The following is a 22,215-nucleotide window of genomic DNA, read 5'->3' on the forward strand; positions in this document are numbered from 1 at the left end:
CTCATCACAGACAACTTTAGTATTTGAGCTAATTAGCAACTTTTCAACTACTTTTTAGCTACTTTGCAAGTACTTAGCATGTTAGCTAACCCTTCCCCTAACCCGAGACTTAAACCTAACTCCTAAACTTAACCCTAACCTTAACCCCTAGTCTAGATAACGTTAGCCACCTAGCTAGAATTCATAACATGTCATACGTTTTCAAAATTCTTAACATATAATATGGATTTTAATTCGTAACATCATATGAAATGGGTGTTGAACATCCACAAATGAATATGTACTATATGAAACGTAACCTATCATACTAAATGGAGTGTTTCAGTTTTACATACAGGTGTTGTAGAGACTAATCTCCAATTTGCCTTTGCTCTTAAAAAAGCCACTGAACACGCCAATTGGTACGTGTGAATTCATCTCCCAAGTGTCTGGTGGAAAGCAGAATGAACCATATTTTCTCGGGGACTTTGCCCGTGTTAAGCTCCATTCTGTTTATTTATTACCGTGTATAACTCATCAAGTACTTAATGATTACAAGATTTCAGTATTCGTGGTGTGTTCCCTGACCATGTTTGGTTAATGATGTTTGTCCCCCATGAGAAACTGTAGACGCGCGTGGAAGCCTATTTCACTTCCTCAAAATCCCCTGAATGAATCTAAGATAACTCAAGAAATCTGTATTTATGTCAAATATACACTGGGAGTCAGGATGCAGTAGGTGAGTTTAATAAAGACACGATGTTGTTGAGCAAAAATGAGCAGCGTACAGAAAGAGAGAGAGAACAATATTACCTAATGACTGAGGGATAAATAAAGCGGGAGTAATCACAGTGTAAATGATGACAAGGTGTGCTTAATGATTGGGAGCATGTGTGCATAATAATTGTTGCCAGGTCTGATGGTTAGTAGAACTGCGACTTCGAGCGCCTGCGGGAGGGAGCATGAGTCGGCGTGACAATTTATTTTTACATTTTTGCCGAGGATGTTTTAGTTGAGCAATTTTACATCTAACTGAGGTGTTTGGTGCAGTATTTCTCAAGTTTAAAAAAAAAATGCACAACGTGTTATCTTATGTAAACAAAGTCGTAGCTGCTTGGCAGGTCTGTCTCAATGTATATGCTATTGGATAGAGAGCAATCACCGCAGCTGTTCACCGCATATTAGTGGACAAATCAAAACCCAACGGTCATTTACCCGTTGTGACGCACAGGATGTTCCAAATTCCAGTTTAGAAGAGACTGACTTTATGACCAAAAGTATCTTATTTACACTATGTAGTCAATTTTGACACTAGAATAACTGCTTCTGACTAATATGGATGCCACATAGACATTGTTCAAAATTAGTCGTTTCTTTTTTAAAGGCAGTCTCTTTAAGGGCACAAATGGGTACAAGTCTAACTGAATAGGCCTAGTAGCTTTTTATGTGGTTCAGGGTGGATTAAACTGATTGCCCCCACATGATATAATTCTAGCTACTTTTTCCGAGTAGTCCATGTAGAGTGTGGATTTGGGAAAACTTTAGTAAACTGATAGTAGACTGATTTAGACATCTGCCTTTTGTGTCCACACTGTGGCCTAGGACATACGTTGCCTTCAGAAGGTATTCATACCCCATGACTTATTCCACATTTTGTTGTGTAACAGCCTGAATTAAATATATTAAGTATGTATTTTTCTCCCCCCATCTACACACTATGCCACATTATCACAAAGTGAAACTATGATTTTTAGAAATGTTTGCTAATTTATTGAAAATGAAATACTGAAATATCTCATTTATATAAGTATTCACACCCCTGAGTCAATACTTTGTATAAGCACCTTTGGCAGCGATTAGAGCTGTGAGTCTTTCTTGGTAAGTCTCCAAGAGCTTTCTGCACCTGGATTGAGCAACATTTTCCCATTAATCTTTTCAAAATTCTTTAAACTCTGTCAAATTGGTTATTGATCATTGCTAGACAACCATTTTCAGGTCCTGTCATGTATCTTCAATTAGATTTACGTCAAAACTGTAACTCATCCACTCAGGAACATTCACTTTCTTCTTGGTAAGCAACTCAAGTGTAGATTTGGCCTTGTGGTTTAGGTTATTGTCCTGCTGAAAGGTGAATTCATCTCCCAGTGTCTGGTGGAAAGCAAAATTAACCATATTTTCCTCTGGGAAAATTGCCTGTGCTTAGCTCCATTCTGTTTATTTATTATCCTGTAAAACTCCCCAGTCCTTAACGATTACAAGCATTACAAGCATAGCCATAACATAACATGATGCAGCCACCACTATGCTTGAAAATATGGTGAGAGGTACTCAGGGATGTGTTGAATTGGATATGCCCCAAACATAACACTTTGTATTCATTCAGGACAAAAAGTGAATTGCTTTGCCACATTTTTTGTAGTATTACTTTAGAGCCTTGTTGAAAACAGGATGCATGTTTTGGAATATTTGTATTCTGTACAGGCTTCCTTCTTTTCACTCTGTCAATTACTTTAGTATGGTGGAGTAACTACAATGTTGTTGATCCATGTTCAGTTTTCCCCTATCACAGCCATTAAAGTCTAACTGTTTTAAAGTCACCATTGGCCTCATGGTGAAATCCTTGAGCGGTTTCCTTCCTCTCCGGCAACTTGGTTTTGAACACCTGTGCCTTTCTTTTTTGGGAGGGGGTAAGATTTTATCAAATGTTTTGAAACAATACAAACATCAACTACATCACACCTGCCCAGACCAACATGTTCACACCCTCAGCATCACTCTCCGGCAACATGGCCTCCAACTGCACTATTTTGCTTCTTGTCGTCGACATAACTCTGCCATTATGCTGTTGAATTTGTCAAATTTGTCTCTTGTATAATTCATTCTATACATTAGTTAACACTGGATTAAGTGTACATTTTCATTTACTGTAATTTCATTAGCTATGTTCCAACATTCCCTCCATCTTGTGCCAACATCAGTTCCTTTTAAGTCTTGGTTCCAATAGTTTATATTTTTTTCTAAGAGATTGTCAGTTGGATAGGCTCCCTGCAAGGTTTATATAGCTTACCTATCATATGAACATCCATCTGACTCAAATAGGATTCCCTCAAGATTGCTCTGATGTAAAAAAAAAAAAAAAAAAAAAGAAAAAAGATTCCAATTAGAAATTTCGTGATATAAAACTATTAAATGTTCATGTACCAAAATTGCTTTCTAATGCTGTCATGGAAATAAATGTATTTCCTATAACCAAGTCATTTACCGTTTCTATGCCTTTTAGTTTTTCCATGTGGACCAATTTATTGGTGAATTCTGAAAAGCTATCCAATGATTGTTTTTTTAGGGAGTGATAATGTTTCTTGTAGAATATGCTACATTTTCTCCCATGTTGTTTATTTTTTCTTAACTATGAAGAGGTTAATGTTCTTAGCTTTGTCCTTTGAAAATAGATACATGAAAAGATTCTGAGGATGAGCAGGCACATCTTCCTCTTAAGCTCATTTAACTATATAAGGCAAGTAAAAGCCTCAGCGAATTGATACAATTCCAAGTCTGGAAGGTTGAAACCACCCTCAAGGAAGACTTTTGTTTATATTCTATGAGACTTATATACCCATATAAAGTCTGTTGTGACCGAGTATACTTTCTGGGTAATTGGTATTACCTAGAATACATACTAAAACTTTGGGAGCCATGCCATTCTGAAGAGGTCTATCTAGAACCTAAAAGGGTACTTTGGCTGTCCCCATAGGATAAACATTTGAAGAACCCTGTTTGGTTCCAGGTAAAACCATTTTGGGTTCAATGTAGAACCATTTCCACAGATGGTTCTAAATTGACCCCAAAGGGTTCTACCTGGAACCAAAAAGAGTTCTCCTATGGGGACTGTAGACTGCCGAAGTAGACTGTAGACTGCCGAAGAACCCTTCGGAAAGAGTGTACTTGTTAGATGTACTGTATGATAAGACTGTTCCATTTAATAAGGTCTGCTTTCATATTGTTGAGTAATGGGATAAAGTTAACTTTATATATTTTGTTGTAGTTCACTTACAGATAACATATGTGCATTTCTAATACTTTCTGTAACCCTTTCCTATTACTCACCGGCTTTACAGGACAGATTCTTTTCTATCTACGTCAGCTTTCAATTATGCAATATCTACTTTCCAGTTGACTCTAAGCATAAACAAAAATATTCCTTCCAGTAATTTTCAAAGAGAGAACAGGTAAATTATTATTAACACAGCAATTATATCCAGTTATTGTAATACTGTAACACATTTTAATATATAATAATACATTTTACTGTACTATGTACTCTAGATAAATTAATGTTTAGGCACATTGTTTATAATAATCATCATCAGATTAACAGTTGTCAAAATGTTGTCAAAGGCTGGTTTGTGTCAGTCAACCATTTTTAAAACCTGAGTCTGTATCTAAACTGGATGTCTCTGGTTGGATGCATGGACCCAAAGCCCCAGCGCTTGGTGTCAATATCAGGTATCTTTTCATCTGGGTTCTTGAGCTCAAAGTCAAAGTATGTGAGCATGAGGAAGACAAACTGCTTCAGCTCATTGGTGGCGAAGAAGCGTCCTGGGCACATAGTGATCCCAGCACCCCACGGCATGTTGTAGTATTTAATTTTTTTCCCACCTTTGTAAAAGTCTGTCTTTTTACCCCCATCTGCTGTCAGGAAGCGATCATACTTGTAGGTGAGTGGGTCCGGGTGGACCTCCGGGTCCATCTGGACGGCAGTGTAAGGAAACAGGGCTACTCTGTCTCCTTCTCTGATGCGGTACTCGTTTCCATCTGCCATCTTGAGGGACATGTCCTGGAGCACGGCCCTGGTGAGGACAGGGGCGGAGGTGAGGCGGAGGGTCTCCTCCACGGCGCTGTCCAGGATGGGCGTCTTTTGCAGCATGTCCTGGGTCAGGTTGATGAAAGGACCTTCGTGCTTCACCTCCTGGCCCGTCTCCTTAAGCACCTCCTCCACTTCCCCCTGCACGGCCTTCATGGCGTCTGGGTGCTTCATGAGGTAGAAGAGCAGCCAGAAGGCAGCAGGGCCTGTGTTGCCCTGTGAGGCCCAAAGGAGAAGAAACATGTACCTGTCCTGCATGAAGTCCTCCATGCCCTGCTCCTCCCTCTCCTGCTGCTGATCGCGCACCCAGACACTGATGTTCTCCTTGGTCTTCACTTTCTGCACTGACAGCATGTTCCAGAACAGCCTCTTCAGCCTCTCCGCCTCTCTCTTCTCCCCTGGAGGCAGGACCCCATAGGCCAGATTGGGGAAGAGCTGGTCATACTTACGGAACTCAAGGAAGAGCTCCTGGGACTCCACTCTGTCGACCTCTCTGGCTTTTTCCATGCTCTCTGTGGATTTTGGTGTCTCATTCCCGAATAGAGCCAGGTAACCTGCCCTGAAGACAATGTTGTAGCTGTAGTTGAACAGACCGTCCTCATTCCAGGGCATATGGTTATTATCCCCCGTCCCTACACTGTGCAGCATCAGATTCTGTAGGTTGCTCATCATAGCCTGTGTCATGACAACTAAACCGTCCCCCATCAGGTGCTTGCTGCTGGACATCTGAGGAAACCTGTGGTCGGAGTGGTAACCAAACACTTTCTGCACCAGATGTTGTGCAAACTTGCTGAAGTCCAGTTTGGTGCGGGCCTCCTTCACAATCGTCCCGAAGGACCGAGGGTCCATAAGGAATGTGAAGTAGAATCCTCCCAGCTGCACGGTGAAAATATCCCCATGCTTCCCCTTCATCCTCTCCAGGAACTTCGCTGTGTCCCTGCGGAACTCTAGGACATGGCCCAGCCAGGGGATGGGGCCCCGGTCCAGGGGGGGTTCCCCGGGTCGACGCTGCCTGACAGCCCCCAGGAGGTAGAAGCCCCCCAGGACAGAGGCTAGCAGAGCCAGAAGGATCAGCAGCAGAAAGCCCATGGTCCTTTCTTCTTCGTTCTCACACAGACAATCTGAGCCCCGGCTAGAATGTGGGTTTTTTTTATGGCGTGATCAAACTATGACACCCCTGCCAGCAGTTAATGACTAACTCGATTGCACAATAACCAGAAACCACCCACAAACGGTACAGAACAGTCTTTGGTGTTTCCAATTTAAACAAAGGTTAAGACGTATAAAGGTCAGAAAAATTCAAATAATGAATTGCATATTATAGGACGTGCAACGTATTTTGTCATTTACCATCTGTATGTTTCATAATCTGGAGAAAACAGCCCAGAACAGAGTGTGATAGAGAGGAATGGACGTTGATGGACTATACTCCCAAAGTAGAAACAGTAGCAAAGTAGAAAAGTAGCTTCACAGTACATTCCAATCTCTATTTTGGGTGTGATGAATGTAAAAGTATAGTATGTTCTTTTTTCTCTCAACAATGCCACAGAGTGGATTAGACATAGCCACCAAATGATGTAATTCTAGCTACTCCCCCTGAGCAGTCCATGTAGTGTGTATTTGAAAGCACCTTTAGTGACCTCAGACTGATTTAAACATTTCCCCTTTGTGTCCACAAGATGGCCTACGACATTTGTAGGAGTACACATCACCCTTTTATGTGCACAGTAGCATTGCATACCACAAAGCTTCCTTCTATTTGGCTTACTAGTTTAGCTTTTGGGGAGCTGCTGAATCTTGAGCATGCTTCAACCCCAAATAACCACAGACAGTCTCTACCAAAGCATTGAATTGTCATTGAATTGACGTCTGTGCCCAGTTGAGATACACTAACTATATTGACAATAATACCTACTTCAGATAGAAGATGGGGTATAGTATGTGATTTTTGTATGACGACCACATCTCTGTATACCCCAAACATCTGTAAGGCTCCTTAATCAAGAAGTGAATTTCTAGCACAGATTTAACCACAAAGTCCAGAGAGGTTTACCAATGTCTAACAAACAAGGGCAATGATTGGTAGATTTGTAAAAAAATAAAAAGTGAGTACGGTGAAGTTATTAATTAGGCTTTGGATGGTGTATACAAAGATACAGGCGTCATTCCTAACTCAGTTGCCTAGTTACAGTTTTGACATACAATGGGGAGAACAAGTATTTGATACACTGCCGATGTTGCAGTTTTTCCTACTTACAACGCCTGTAAATGCAAATTAATTACTTAAAAATCATACAATGTGATTTTCTGGATTTTTGTTTTAGATTCCGTCTCTCACAGTTGAAGTGTACCTATGATAAAAATGACAGACCTCTACATGCTTTGCAAGATGGAAAACCTGCAAAATCGACAGTGTATCAAATACTTGTTCTTCCCACTCTATATCTGCTTGAAAATCTATGGCAAGACTTGAACATGTCTGTCTAGCAATGATCAACAACCAACCTGACAGATCTTGAAGCATTTTTTAAATGTATTAATCATATTAAATAAATAATAATCTTCCGAAATGACTTTGGCAAAGCAACCAAATAACTATGGCTTTACAATTATGCTTTATTTAGTCAAATATTACATCTGTTTGGATTTATTGCAGTCTATAAATTATTTTTTTGTAATTATGTTCTCATTAGTTTAAAAAAAATGTTTTTAAAAACTTTTCAATTTTGACATTACAGAGTATGTTGTGTAGATTGTTGACAAAAAAAGACAATTATATCAATTTTAACCCCACTTTGTAATTCAACAAAAAGTGGAAAAAGTCAAAGGTTGTCAATACTCTCTAAAGATACTTTACATGGGTCATTCCAAGAAAAGAGTGCCTTTTGCGTCCCTTTGATATGTTAAGTAGAATTCAATAAATCTGTTTTTTTTTATATGAATAAAGACTTGCTAAAGTGCCAAATTTCCACATGTTCCTCCGTCCACCCTGTTACTTCTAGGAAGATTTTGATCCACTTAACCCGCAAAACGTTTTTTTATTTTTTATGTAATCATCATTTTAAATCCCAAGATATTTTGTTGTATTGACAAAGTCATTTCAGAATATTATTATTTATTTCATGTGATTAGTGTATAATTTATTTAGCTCATTCTAAGTTCAACCCTGTTACATGAACTGAACTCTGTTTAACATTGTGAAACTATTTCTTTAAATATTTTTTTTTGTCAAATAGTAGTGTAAAAGCTGCTGAGTTGGTTTCTACTATTTTTGACAATTTTCTGGTGTTTTGTGGTGGAAACTAAGTGGATCTAGCTTAACATGTCAACCCTGTTATCTATCGATCAACCTAACATAGCAGGCGTTAAAGGTGCCTGAGCGGCATTTCTTTCTTTCTGGTCCTGACGAGAAAAAAATACTGTCGAGGTTCTCTTCTGCACTGTTGAACCAATCCAGTAAATGTGGAGGAGGAGTTAAGATGGAGTGTCACCTTGTTAATGTTCAAAAGTGGAAGTCGCATCACAGGCTCTCTTTCTATTTCCCCTGAAAACCAGATGCATGAGGGTGCCCAAAGACAAGCAAAAAACATTATTAAAGGCCCAGTGCAGTTAAAAACATGATTTCCCTGTGTTTTAATATATATTTCCACACTATGAGGTTGAAATAAGACCCGATACCTGTATTTTGGTTACAGGGTCTAAAAATGCAGGCTTCATGTCTAGGACTCGAGGTGGGATTTAATATACAATGTTTTCTTACCCCCTACCCCTTTCAGATATACAAAAATGCAGATTTAAAAATAAGTTGGGATGGTAAAAAAAAGTGGGATTTTTGTCTGTGTATGAAAGGGGTATAACACTTATACCACATCCAAGGCTTTATAAGGATATTTTATTACATTTGACAGGAGGAAAAACACAAAGATTAAATGCTTGACATACAATGTTACAAAAACAGCAATGATTATTATAGTACACATTTTTGGCACAATCATAGACAGTCCTTGAGGGTCAGAATATGAGTGAACCAGACTAAAAAGATAATAAAAGCAAGAATACAGTACACACAGTAGCTTTAACTACATGTAAATTAATCTCCTACATGGAATTGGTTTTGAACATCTGTGCGTTTCTTTTTTAGTTGTTGTAAGATTTTATGATAATTTTTTACAATTATCAAGTCATTTACGGTTTCAATGCCTGAAATTTTTCATGTGGATCAATTTATCTGTGAATTCAGAAAAGCTACCATGGATTGCGTTTTTAGGGAGTGATATTGTTTCTTGTAAAATACGTCTCCTACACGTCTCCTACATGTTTCTAATACTATCTGCAAACCATTTCCTCATGACTCATCACTCAAAAATATTATATAGTACCAGATTTCAATTTTAAAATGTAATATTTCCAGCTGACTCTAAGCATAAACATTCCAGATATTTTCAAAGACTGTAAAAGTAGATGATTTGTCCTCTCTGAATAAACAAAACAATTATAAGCAGTTATTTTAATACTGTATCACCTGTTGTGGTACTAGGTACTCCAGACACATTTATGTTTAGGCACAAGATAGTTTATAGTAAACCCAATCAGATTAACAACTCATGAGATGGAAGTTTACACTCAGTGTTGACAAAGGCTGGTTTGTCAGTCACTCATTTTTAAAACCTGAGTCTGTATCTAAACTGGATGTCTCTGGTTGGCTGCATGGACCCAAAGCCCCAGCGCTTGGTGTCAATATCAGGTATCTTTTCATCTGGGTTCTTGAGCTCAAAGTCAAAGTATGTGAGCATGAGGAAGACAAACTGCTTCAGCTCATTGGTGGCGAAGAAGCGTCCTGGGCACATAGTGATCCCAGCACCCCACGGCATGTTGTAGTATTTAATTTTTTTCCCACCTTTGTAAAAGTCTGTCTTTTTACCCCCCTCTGCTGTCAGGAAGCGATCATACTTGTAGGTGAGTGGGTCCGGGTGGACCTCCGGGTCCATCTGGACGGCAGTGTAAGGAAACAGGGCTACTCTGTCTCCTTCTCTGATGCGGTACTCGCTTCCGTCGGCCATCTTGAGGGACATGTCCTGGAGCACGGCCCTGGTGAGGACGGGGGCTGTGGTGAGGCGGAGTGTCTCCTCCACGGCACTGTCCAGAATGGGCGTCTTTTGAAGCATGTCCCGGGTTAGATCGATAAAGGGGCCTTCATGCTTCACCTCCTGGCCTGTCTCCTTCAGCACCTCCTCCACCTCCTTCTTGACAGCCCCCATTGCATCTGGGTGCTTCATGAGGTAGAGAAGGAGCCAGAAGGCAGCAGGGCCTGTGTTGCCCTGTGAGGCCCAGAGGAGAAGCAACATGTACCTGTCCTGCATGAAGTCCTCCATGCCGTGCTCCTCCCTCTCCTGCTGCTGCTCACGCACCCAGACACTGATGTTCTCCTTGGTCTTCACCTTCTGCACTGAGAGCATTTTCCAGAACAGCCTCTTCAGCCTCTCCGCCTCTCTCTTCTCCCCTGGAGGCAGGACCCCATAGGCCAGATTGGGGAAGAGCTGGTCATACTTACGGAACTCAAGGAAGAGCTCCTGGGACTCCACTCTGTCGACCTCTCTGGCTTTCTCCATGCTCTCTGTGGATTTTGGTGTCTCATTACCGAATAGAGCCAGGTAACCTGCCCTGAAGACAATGTTGTAGCTGTAGTTGAACAGACCGTCCTCATTCCAGGGCATATGGTTATTATCCCCCGTCCCTACACTGTGCAGCATCAGATTCTGTAGGTTGCTCATCATAGCCTGTGTCATGACCACTAAACCGTCCCCCATCAGGTGCTTGTTGCTGGACAACTGAGGAAACCTGTGGTCGGAGTGGTAACCAAACACTTTCTGAACCAGCTTTTGTGCAAACTTTCTGAAGTCCAGTTTGGTGCGGGCCTCCTTCACAATCGTCCCGAAGGACCGAGGGTCCGTAAGGAATGTGAAGTAGAATCCTCCCAGCTGTACAGTGAAAATATCCCCATGCTTCCTCTTCATCCTCTCTAGGAACTTTGCTGTGTCCCTGCGGAACTCAAGGACATGGCCCAGCCAGGGAATGGGGCCCCGGTCCAGGGGGGGTTCCCCTGGTCGACAACACCTGAAGGCCCCCAGGAGGTAGAGTCCCCCTAAGACAGAGGCTAACAGAGCCAGAAGGATCGGCAGCAGAAAACCCATTGTCCTTTCCTCTTCGTTCTTTCAGAGCACATCTGTGCCCCAGCTTAAGTGCATTTTGTGTTTTCGATACCCATGACTCATGCTCCTCCCCCTCCTTTCACAGTGAGAGTGCCATTAGTATTCTAAGCACTAGGACACAGCAATGTTCTCGCAATGAAAATAAAAAGTGTCTAGTATATTAATATTAAGGAAAAGCATTGTTTATACATAGCTCTGCCTCAAGTATATGCATTTAGATGGCTCAGGGCCAGGACCATGCAGGTTTCAGCTGGTTTCAGTCAGGAGACTACAGAGAGATTTTGTGATAGGAAAACTTAATAGATCACATGTGTAGAGAGAACCTCTCTCAGATTTGTAATAGTGTTGCATTTTGGGCCTTTATGCTGTTTCATACCATAAAGAGCGGTGGAGCCAGCCCCAAAACAAGATCATTGTGAATAGAGGTAAGATTGAAGAAGACATGCACATACATGTACATACCCAAGATATACCCAAGTCCTCCTGAATCCCTAACAAGACATGCGTGCAAAAACAAAACAATAACCCCAAAATGGTCATGCCATCTATTTGCAACTATTTAAAGCCTTTGATGAAATATGCTGATTTTATGGATAGAGGCATACAACTATAATGGCCATGCTACTTTAAACCATCCATCATTCATATAGACTTTTGTTGTTTCTATGTTTCTTCGGTGTGACTATAAGTGACTTTTCGTAGCAGGTTAGGAGAGAATTTTAGCTCTAACTCTTTTCCTAACCTTAACCTAATTCTCCTAACCAGCTACATGAATTATTCTAACCTGCTATATACGTTTTCCTAACCTACTACATTAATTCTTCTAACCTGCTGCGTAAGATCTCCTAACCTGCTACGTTGATTCTTCTAACCTGCTGCGTAAGTTCTCCTAACCTGCTACAAAAAAGTCACTTCTGGTCTTAGTTGTATACTACCTAGTCAGAACCATGTTTCTCGACCTACAACTGTCGTACCATTCAAACCTTGTTGTGTAGGCTACAGTTCTCCACGTCTGTTGTTGTTTTACTCTCCCTTTGTATTCTCTTTCGACCTCGTTCCCACACAACGTTCAAAAGAAAACCACACTGACATTCTGAGCCATGTGTAACTTGAGTCACTGACAAAACACAACAGCCTCTCGGGCAACTAACCCCCCCACCCCTCCTCCTAAAATCAACAGGAATTCAGCAAAGAAAGAAATGTCTGCTTTCACCTTTTGTCTCAGGGATTATGGAACAGTACGAGCTTGGTTGTGAATCCTTTGGCCGTTCCCATCTGATTATTGAAAACTGTCATAATTCTTCAGCAAGTGTTTCAGTGTTTGGTCTGTGCCTTTTTCTCTAAGCTGGGAAATGTTAATTATGCATTTTCAAGTCACACCAGTTACATTTTATTATGAACAGCCATTCCCTGACAAATAATGGGGGAATAGTTCCAGGCACTACATACTGCGGCTCTTTTTGCTCTTCATAGCTCACTCTGATCTGCAAAACCACCATTGGGATCAATCTCTCTCTTGACTATGTCTTCAGCAACACATTTGTTTTCTTCAGCTTGATAACCTTGAAATGCTCATTGTAGACAGTTATAGACACTGCAGAACCTGTGTCAAGCTCAATTTTGAGGATTGTGCCATTGTTTTCTGGTGCCGCCCATATTATGCTACTGCTGGGAGAAGTCACTGGTCTTTTCCGAATACCCATACCTGCATTTGAAATAGTAGGCCATTTGAGTATGCAAAAACATTATGTTTAATAATATGCAACATTTCAAAATTAAATGCCCAGATGCCCAGATGTCATACTAATTTTGGCACACGTTTCCACAATGCATTGGAAGATGTGGACTTCGAGTGACAGATCCTAGATCTCTTGAAGTACCTAAACAACAAAGGCTCCTTAATTGGGAAGATTCCCGAAGTTTCTGCAGTGTTGTTCAAATGTAGCCTAAGTAGTTTTTGTTCTTCTTAAAATTAGCACCGGTATTGCGTTGTAGGCCACATTTTTGAAAACAGAAGTATTCTAAATGTATTTTAATCTAAAATTAGATTTCTGTTTTCTCACTGAAAAGTGTTTCTTGTTCTGTAGACCTTCGTAAGAGCTTTTACTACACCATCGTATGATATCTGAATGTGTCGGCGCCAGGAACTCGGGATGTGGCTGCGTTTTTGATGTCATGTTAAACAGGCTTTTTGAGTTGAACACATGGATTGTTTTAGTACTGTAGGCTAGGCTACAAATGTCATTATTTAATTTATAGATCAAGAAATAGCAGTCATTTTGATCTTGTTCCCAATGTTCAGTGCTTTAGTTTATTACGCTGATATACACATATTTCAATGTATAAACAGCAAAAAATGAGGACGCAAGTGTGGGTATTTGGACATGACAAGTGACTTCTCCCAGCAGTAGCATAATAGGGGTGGCACCAGAAAACAAAGGCACACCCCTCAAAATGGAGCTTGACACAGGATCTGCAGTGTCTATAAATAAAGATCATATTACAAAATATGGTACGGTATAGGTTGAATGTGATGGGCTGTCTATAGGTAGGCTATCACATTCAACCTATACCGTAGAACATATTTATTATTTAAACTTTATTTATTAACTAGGCAAGTCAGTTAGGAACCAATTCTTATTTACAATGACGGCCTACCGGGGAACAGTGGGTTAACTGCCTTGTTCAGGGGCAGAACGGGAGATTTTTTACCTTGTCAACTCGGGATTTGATCCAGCAACCATTTGGTTACTGGCCCAACGCTCTATACACTAGGCTTTTATCCTATTTAAAAAGTACTAAAGACAGAAATATAATTTGGTTCCATTTAAACATATTTATTAGTAAAACCAGTGTTGTAACATACAGTTGAAGTTGGAAGTTTACATACACCTAGGTTGGAGTCATTAACACTTGTTTTTCAACCACTCCGCAAATTTCTTCTTAACTAACTATAGTTTTGGCAAGTCGGTTAGGACATCTACTTTGTGCATGTTACCCTTCCAATGAGCTTATCATATAAACTACAAGGTGAAAAGTACAGTTTACTTCACTGTAAACGGTAACAGCCGTTTACAGTCTTTCTTTAGTTTTTCATTCTTACTCTCACCAATTCACTTAAACTATATTTCTGTATTTCCAATGGGCTTCACCAGAGTACCCCCTAGTGGCTGGATTACAACTGTATTAAGCCCCTTACAACACTCCCCTGCAAAAACGAAATGTTGTCCCAAACATTTCACTGGCCTCAAAACAAACAGAGGATGTAAGTACTGGTCATGAGAACAACGGAGAAAACTGGCCTAACAGCCATATAACTATCTAGACATGTCCAGTCTGCCTTTATGGGCAAAGATGCAACCCCCACTAAACATTATCACACTGTGATTAGTAAAGGTAAACAAGAAAATATATACACATTAGAACATCTTTAGTTGGTATCCCGATAAGAGCTTGGCAGCCCTAAAGTGTTATAGGTTAGAATGTCTCTGGGCCTCCTCTGCCGGGCTGAACGGCGGGGCAAGGTCATGGGTGACCCCAATGAATCAGTGTCCACTTCACCATGAGATGATTGAGTCACTGAGCTGTTTTCATATTTACCCCTGTCCTCTTCGGGCTCTCTCTGAGGACTGGCTTGCACTCCTTCACAGTGAAGTTTCTATCCGTCTGACCCCGTTCCTCACTATTATCTGATACTAGCTGTGTGCTACTCCGTCTGCTCTCTTCATCCCTACGTGGCCTATTGATGAATACTGGATAAGAATCCTCATCTGAGCTCTTAGACTCAGCGCTCTCCCCATTTTGCTGCTTTTGCTGGGGTGCTTCCCTTCTCCACAGACCTCTACTGGGTGTTTCAAAAGGTTCCTCAAATGGTAGGGAATTACATGACACAAACATATTTCGATGCAGAACCCGGGCCCTGCCTGTACCCCTCGGGTTTGACCTCATAGACAGGGATGTCATCACCTTTCCTGGTTATCACCACATGTATTTGGTTCTCCCAGTGTGATCTTAGCTTTCCCGGCTCCCCATGTTCTGACATGTTCCTCACCAGTACACGATCCCCTGAGACCAGAACCAAACTCATTTTCTTCCGATCGTAGTAGGCTTTTCCCTTTGCTGTTGATTTTTCCATGTTGCTACTGCCGATGTTATAGGCTTCCACCATCTGTTGCTGCCACTTCTTAGCTCAATCCTGGTATGATTTCTCCTGTCCCTTTATCTGTAACCCAAAGACAAGGTCAACAGGTTGCAGTGGAGACCTTCCAAATAGCAGGAAATACGGTGAGAACCCAGGAGCATCACTGGTGGTACAATTATATGCATGAATGACCTTGTTCAGATAATCACCCCAGTTGGCCTTTTTTCTCTTCATCTAGTGTGCGCAACATTGACAACAGTGTACGGTTAAATCTCTCCACCGGATTCCCCTGTGGATGATATGGATTCGATCCAGCAACCATTTGGTTACTGGCCCAACACTCTATACACTAGGCTTTTATCCTATTTAAAAAGTACTAAAGACAGAAATATAATTTGGTTCCATTTAAACATATTTATTAGTAAAACCAGTGTTGTAACATACAGTTGAAGTCGGAAGTTTACATACACTTAGGTTGGAGTCATTAAAACTTGTTTTTCAACCACTCCACAAATTTTTTTTAAAGTAATTTTTCCAACAATTGTTTACAGACAGATTATTCCATTTATAATCCACTGTATCACAATTCCAGAGGGTCAGAAAATTACATGTACTAAATTGATTGTGCCTTTAAACAGCTTGGAAAATTCAAGAAAATTATGTTCATCTATACAAACAATGGTACGCAAGTATAAACGCCATGGGACCACGCAGCTGTCATACCGCTGTCATACGCATTCTGTCTCCTAGAGATGAACGTACTTTAGTGCGAAAAGTGCAAATCAATCCCAGAACAACACCAAAGGACCTTGTGAAGATTCTGGAGGAAACAGGTACAAAAGTATCTATGTCCACAGTTTAACAAGTCCTATATTGACATAACCTGAAAGGCCGCTCAGCAAGGAAGAAGCCACTGCTCCAAAACCACCATAAAAAAGCCAGACTACAGTTTGCAACTGCACATGGGGACAAAGATCGCACTTTTTGGAGAAGTGTCTTCTGGTCTGACGAAACAGAAATAGAACTGTTTGGCCATAATGACCATTGTTATGTTTGGAGGAGAAAGGGGAGCCTTGCAAGCCGAAGAACACCATCCCAATCGTGAAGCAAGGGGGTGGCAGCATCATGTTGTGGGGGTACTTTGCTGCAGGAGGGACTGGTGTATTTCACAAAATAGATGGCATCATGAGGCGGGAAAATAATGTGGATATATTAAAGCAATATCTCAAGATATCAGTCAGGAAGTTAAAGCTTGGTTGCAAATAGGTCTTCCAAATGGACAATGACCCCAAGCATACTTCCAAAGTTTTGGCAAAATGGCTTAAGTACAACAAAGTCAAGGTATTGGAGTGGCCATCACAAAGCCCTGACCTCAATCCCATAAAACATTTGAAAAAGTGTGTGGGAGCAAGGAGGCCTACACACCTGAATCAGTTACACCAGCTCTGTCAGGAGGAATGGGCCAACATTCACCCAACTTATTGTGGGAAGCTTGTGGAAGGCTACCCGAAACGTTTGATCCAGGTTAAACAATTTAAAGGCAATGTTACCAAATATTAATTGAGTGTATGTAAACTTCTGACCCACTGGGAATGTGAGGAAATAAATAAAACCTGAAATAAATAAATCATTCTCTCTACTATTATTCTGACATTTCACATTCTTAAAACAAAGTGGTGATCCTAACTGACCTAAGACAGGGAATTTTTACTAGGATTAAATGTCAGGAATTGTGAAAAACTGAGTTTAAATGTATTTGGCTAAGGTGTATGTAAACTTCCGACTTTAACTGTATATAAATTAAATCATATAGCCTAGTACACACAGCAACATTTTTCAAATGTTCAAATCAAAAGGCTATTGCACAGAAAAACTTTGATAGTTGGGAGTATAGCAAATTCAGAACTTGTTCCTGACTGACTTGCCTAGTTAAATAAAGTTTTTTTAAATATGGTATTCTACGGTATAGGTGGAATGTGATGTCTACCTATAGGCAGCCGCATGACCCACTTAACCCCCAAAAGTTTTCACCATTATTTTAAATCACTAGTTGTATTGTTGTATTGTCAGTAATTTCGGATGACTATTATGTATTTCATGTGACAAGTGAATCATTTGCGTCTTTTGCTCATTTTAACAAAATGTGTTGCCCATCTTCCCCATTATCTCCTGTGCATTTATACCTGTGTTCTCTGTTTGTCTGTTTAGAAGAAAAAGAAAATCACACCTATTAAAACGAGGTGCTGGCTAGCGGAGTAGAAAACTTGAAAATAAAAGAGAGCCGCACACTCTAGGAGCTCAGATGCAATAATTTAATTACCAACGTTTCATCAGGGTATAATCACAAACACTGCGGAATGACTCGTTTATATAGTGTCAAAAGACACAGGAGTCTGTAATCATGGCCAAGAGTGGCCTAATATCATTGGTTAATAATCAAATATTAAAATGTCATACAAAGAACAGCATACAAACAAATGGATAACATACAATCATAGATTGTTTGTCTGTTGCCAGTTTGTCTTGTTTGTCAAGTCAACCAGCGTTTTTGTTCTCAGCTCCTGCTCAGTCTCTCTTTTTCTCGCCCACCTAGTTTTGACCCCTGCCTGTCCTGACTCGGAGCCCGCCTTCCTGACCACCCTGCCTGCCCTTGACTCTAAGCCCGCCTGCCGACCTGTACCTTTGCCCCCCCTCTGGATTATTGACCTCTGCCTACCCTGACCCTGAGCCTGCCTGCCGTACGGTACCGTTGCCTCACCTCTGGCTTTCTGACCCCTGCCTGCCTTTACCTGTCTATTGCCTGCCCTTGTTGGATTATTAAACCATTGTTAATTCGATGTCGTCTGCATCTGGGTCTTACCTTCATACCTGATAGTATGAACTGGCCATGACTGACCCAGCAGACCCGAGCCAGCTGCGCAACACCATCTCCTCCCAAGGAGCCTCCTTTGGTAGGTACAAGGAATTTCTTCGTGGTCTTATGGAAGGGCTCCAAACGTTGGCTGAGCGCCATGACTGGACATTGGACATGCTGCTGGAGAAATTCTGCGGGTTGTCTGGGTGCAGCCTGCCACATTGGTAACCACACCGCCCCTCAGTAACTCACCAGTTAGCAGCGCCTCCCCACCGGCCACTCCACCTTCCCGGGAGCCTTGTTTACCTCCCCTGGAACATTTTAATGGAGAGCCGAGCACCTGTCGGGTGTTTTTAGCTCAGTGTGTCCTCATTTACGAGCTTCAGCCCTACCCCCTTTCCCTCAGATCGCTCCAAGATAGCCTACCTCATCATGCTGATGTCTGGAGGGCTCTCACCAGGGCTACCACCATATAGGAATAACAGCCGGCCATATGCATGAGTCTGGAGGTGTTCGTGGGAGAGGTGAGGATGGTTTTTGATGTCCCGTTCTCCGGGAGAGAAGCTGCCCGGCAGCTAATCCAGCTCCAGCAGGACGCCCGCAGAGTGGCTGACTATGAGGTGGATTTCTATACGTTGGCAGCGGAGAGTGCATGGAAGCATTGTACGACATGTTCCTGCACGACGTCTCAGAGGTTAAGGACGAGCTTGCTGCTTGGGAGTTACCCACGGATCTTGACTCCCTCATTGCTTTGACCATCCGCATCGATGGGCAATTGAAGGAACGACAGATGGAGAGAAAATTTGATTTCTCTCGCACGTCCAGGGATTCCACCTTGCCTCTGAGTCATCCCAGAAGTCCCTGACGGTCCCGTTGACTTGCACATCCGAGGTTTCTCGACCTTCCCCGAGAGTCACCGAAGACGGCCGAGGCACTGCTTCCTGAGTCTATGCAACTAGGCAGGGCTGGGCTGTCGCCAGCAGAACGGCAACACAGGATCAACACAGGATCAACACAAGGAGTGGGACTTTTGGTCATTTTGTGTCCTTTTGCCCGGTAAAAGACCAGGCTCACCGGTAAGAGCGAGTACTCTGGTGGGCCATATGGAGAACTTTTCTGCTTCCCTTACCCGCACCCCTTTTCATGTCATTCTGCTGTGGGGAAACCAGTCCAAATCTCTCCGGGTCCTCATTGATTCTGGGGATGATGAGAGCTTTTTGGACGACACACTGGATTCCAGGCTGAACATCCCCATTCAGCCCCTCTCCCATTCCCATGGATGTTAGAGCACTGGACGGGCACTCTATAGGTCGGGTCACCCATAACACCACATAACATCAACCTACGTATGTCAGGGAATCAAACGAGACCATTCAATTCCTGCTCATCAAGTCCTCCCAGATTCCCGTGGTTTTGGGATTCTCCTGGCTCCAGCAACACAATCCCTCATCAACTGGTCTACGGGTGCTCTCATGGGCTGGAGTCTGTTCTGCCACGCCCATTGTCTGAAGTCGGCGCATCCTGCCCCGGTTGTCTTCCTGGTGGCTTGGAAGTTGCTCCAGACCTCTCCGCCATTCCTGCGGAGTACCAGGACCTCCAGGAGGTGTCCGGGGCCAGCAAATCCGGGGGCCACCTGCCTTTCACCGCACCACCCCTTTGACTGAGGGATTGACCTTCTCCCTAGCACCATGCTGCCCCAGGGACATCTGTACTCTCTTTTGGGACCAGAGACCAAGGCTATAGAGACCTACATTGGGGACTCCCTAGCTACAGGATTTATCAGTCCCTCTTCGCAGGGTTCTTCTTCATGGAGAAAAAGGAAAAGACCCTGCGCCCATGCATTGATTACCAGGGACTCAATGACATTACTGCTCCAGGGGGCCAGTATTTTCTCCAAGCTGGATCTACGAAACGCCTACCACCTGGTGCGGATACGAGACGTGGACGAGTGGAAGATCGCCTTCAACATGGCCAGCGGCCACTACGAATATCTGGTCATGCACTTTGGCCTCACCAATGCCCCTGCCGTGTTCCAGGCTCTGGTGAATAATGTTCTCCGTGACATATTGAACCGGTTTGTCTTCATCTACATTGATGACATCCTCATCTTAACCCGCTCCCCCCAAGAACACGTGCTCAACGTCCGACAGGTTCTCCAGCGCCTTCTGTGGAATCAGTTGTTTTGGCATAAAAGTGTGAGTTCCATCTCTCCCCCTTTCCCTTTCTGTGCTACATCATCTGTTGGGAGTGTCGAGATGGATCCCGAGAAGGTGAGAGCTGTGTTGGATTGGCCTCAGCCTACGTCTAGGGTGCAGCTGCAACGCTTCCTGGGGTTCATCAACTTTTATCGCCACTTTTTCCGGGGTTACAGCACCCTGGCCTCCCCCTGTCTGCACTCACCTCTACCATGGTTCCATTCCCGTGGTCTTCTGCCACTGACTGGACATTCCGGGACCTTAATCACTGCTTCGCCACTGCTCCTATCCTGGTTCATCCTGACCCTCCCTGTCAGTATGTGTCTGAGTGGGGGCTGTCCTTTCCCAACATTCTGCCCTGGCCCATAAGCCAGATAACCGGGCCCAGATAACCGGATGTTTGTGCCTAACGCTATCCGCTACGCAGTCCTGGAGTGGGCCTATTCCTCCAGGCTTGGCTGTCACCCAGGCTCTCTTCGGACCCTGGCCTTCGTGCGACAACTCTTTTGGTGGCCTACATGGTTCCAGATGTTGTCGCGTTTGTCGCCGCCTGCATGGTCTGTGCAAAGAACAAGACTCCTCTGCAAGGCCTGGCTGGTCTTCTCCAACCACTGCCTGTCCCTCACTGTCCCTGGTCCCATATATCCCTGGATTTCGTCACGGGTCTCCCCCCCGTCTGTGGGCAACACTGCCATCCTGACTGTGGGAATGACGGGTTTTCCAAAGCCGCCCACTTTATTCCTCTCCCCAAACTACCCTTAACCAAGGAGACGGACCAGCTTTTGGGACTCCCGGTGGACATGGTCTCATTTTGGCACACTTTCCAAAAATGCATTAGAAGAGGTGGACTTTGAGCGATAGCCCTAGATCTCTTGAAGTAGCCAAACAACAAAACTAAGGCTCCATAATCGGGAAGATGCTCAACACTTCTGCAGTGTTCAAATGTAGGCTAAGTAGTTTTTGTTCTCTTCAATATTTGCATGGATATTGCGTCGTAGGCCACATTTTTGAAAACTAAATGTATTTTAAATGTATTTTAATCTAAGGTGGATTTCTGTTTTCTCACTGAAAAGTGTTGATTGTCCTGTAGACCTCCGTAAGAGCTTTTACTAGTTGAGTTTTAATGAACGCCATTTATCAATCTGACTCCATCATTATGCGAATAAATGCAACAGACCCTATGCGTCTCTGGAGGATCTAGCAAGATAGCAAATCATCGCATCACCGATAGTATGACTAGTATGACTACAATGGTCGCCAGCTAATCCTGGCGATCAATATTCTAGCATTCATTTATTGAGGCAAGCAGCTCAGGAATGTCAAGTTGGTGCCCAAGCATGTACTGTGTATAGAGTAATTAACAATTATCAAATTGTAGGCATATAGTCAATCAAATAATTACTCTATAAAATGAGGAATGCATTTACTCAATTCAACTAATAGAATGTATTAGTCCCAAAATAATTGACACTGAAACAATTAGTGTACATGAAATGCATGATACATCACAAAATAACACAGGGTTTATTCATATTTTTGTTTTTTTCTATTTTGTTTTAGTAGGTTATTCACAGGTTAAAAAAGATGCACCTTAAAGGGCATCTATTGTCTGAATTTTGGTTGTGCAGTGGTGGGGGCAGAGTGTTGACACTGTTTCACCCTTTACCAAATTACACTAATGGATATGATAGTACCTGCTTCCCTCGAAACGACCCTGATCCCTATGAACCTCCCTTTTCCCTGGATTGTTATTATTAAATGACCTTTTCAGAGTTTCATGCAGACCACCCTTTTCTGTGTAAAATGCCAATTTCTCTGAAACCAAAAGGTTTTCGATTCTGTCTGACAACTCTCAGGTATGTCATATATGGTAATACCCATAGTTTTCATGGCATCAAAAGGGGAAATCTGACAACTCTCTGAATTTACGAGCACACTGAGCACACTCTGGCACCCAAGACTGAATTTACATACAC

The 22,215-nt window shown here is 42.4% G+C and overlaps 2 protein-coding genes across 2 annotated transcripts; both read right to left on the reverse strand.

Moving 5' to 3' along the window:
• Positions 1-710: 710 nt before the first annotated feature.
• On the reverse strand, positions 711-5,971 carry LOC127907637 (5-beta-cholestane-3-alpha,7-alpha-diol 12-alpha-hydroxylase-like). The gene has a single exon (XM_052463916.1). The coding sequence runs from the start codon at positions 5,927-5,929 to the stop codon at positions 4,400-4,402; it is 1,530 nt and encodes a 509-aa protein (XP_052319876.1). The 5' UTR covers positions 5,930-5,971; the 3' UTR covers positions 711-4,399.
• Positions 5,972-8,713: 2,742 nt separating this feature from the next.
• Positions 8,714-11,176, reverse strand: LOC118394819 (5-beta-cholestane-3-alpha,7-alpha-diol 12-alpha-hydroxylase-like). Its single transcript, XM_035788394.2, has one exon. It carries the CDS (start codon positions 11,029-11,031, stop codon positions 9,502-9,504), a length of 1,530 nt encoding a protein of 509 aa, XP_035644287.2. The 5' UTR covers positions 11,032-11,176; the 3' UTR covers positions 8,714-9,501.
• Positions 11,177-22,215: the final 11,039 nt, after the last annotated feature.

This window comes from Oncorhynchus keta, chromosome 15 (assembly GCF_023373465.1).
Source record: "Oncorhynchus keta strain PuntledgeMale-10-30-2019 chromosome 15, Oket_V2, whole genome shotgun sequence".
In the NCBI taxonomy this organism is placed as follows: Eukaryota; Metazoa; Chordata; class Actinopteri; order Salmoniformes; family Salmonidae; genus Oncorhynchus; species Oncorhynchus keta.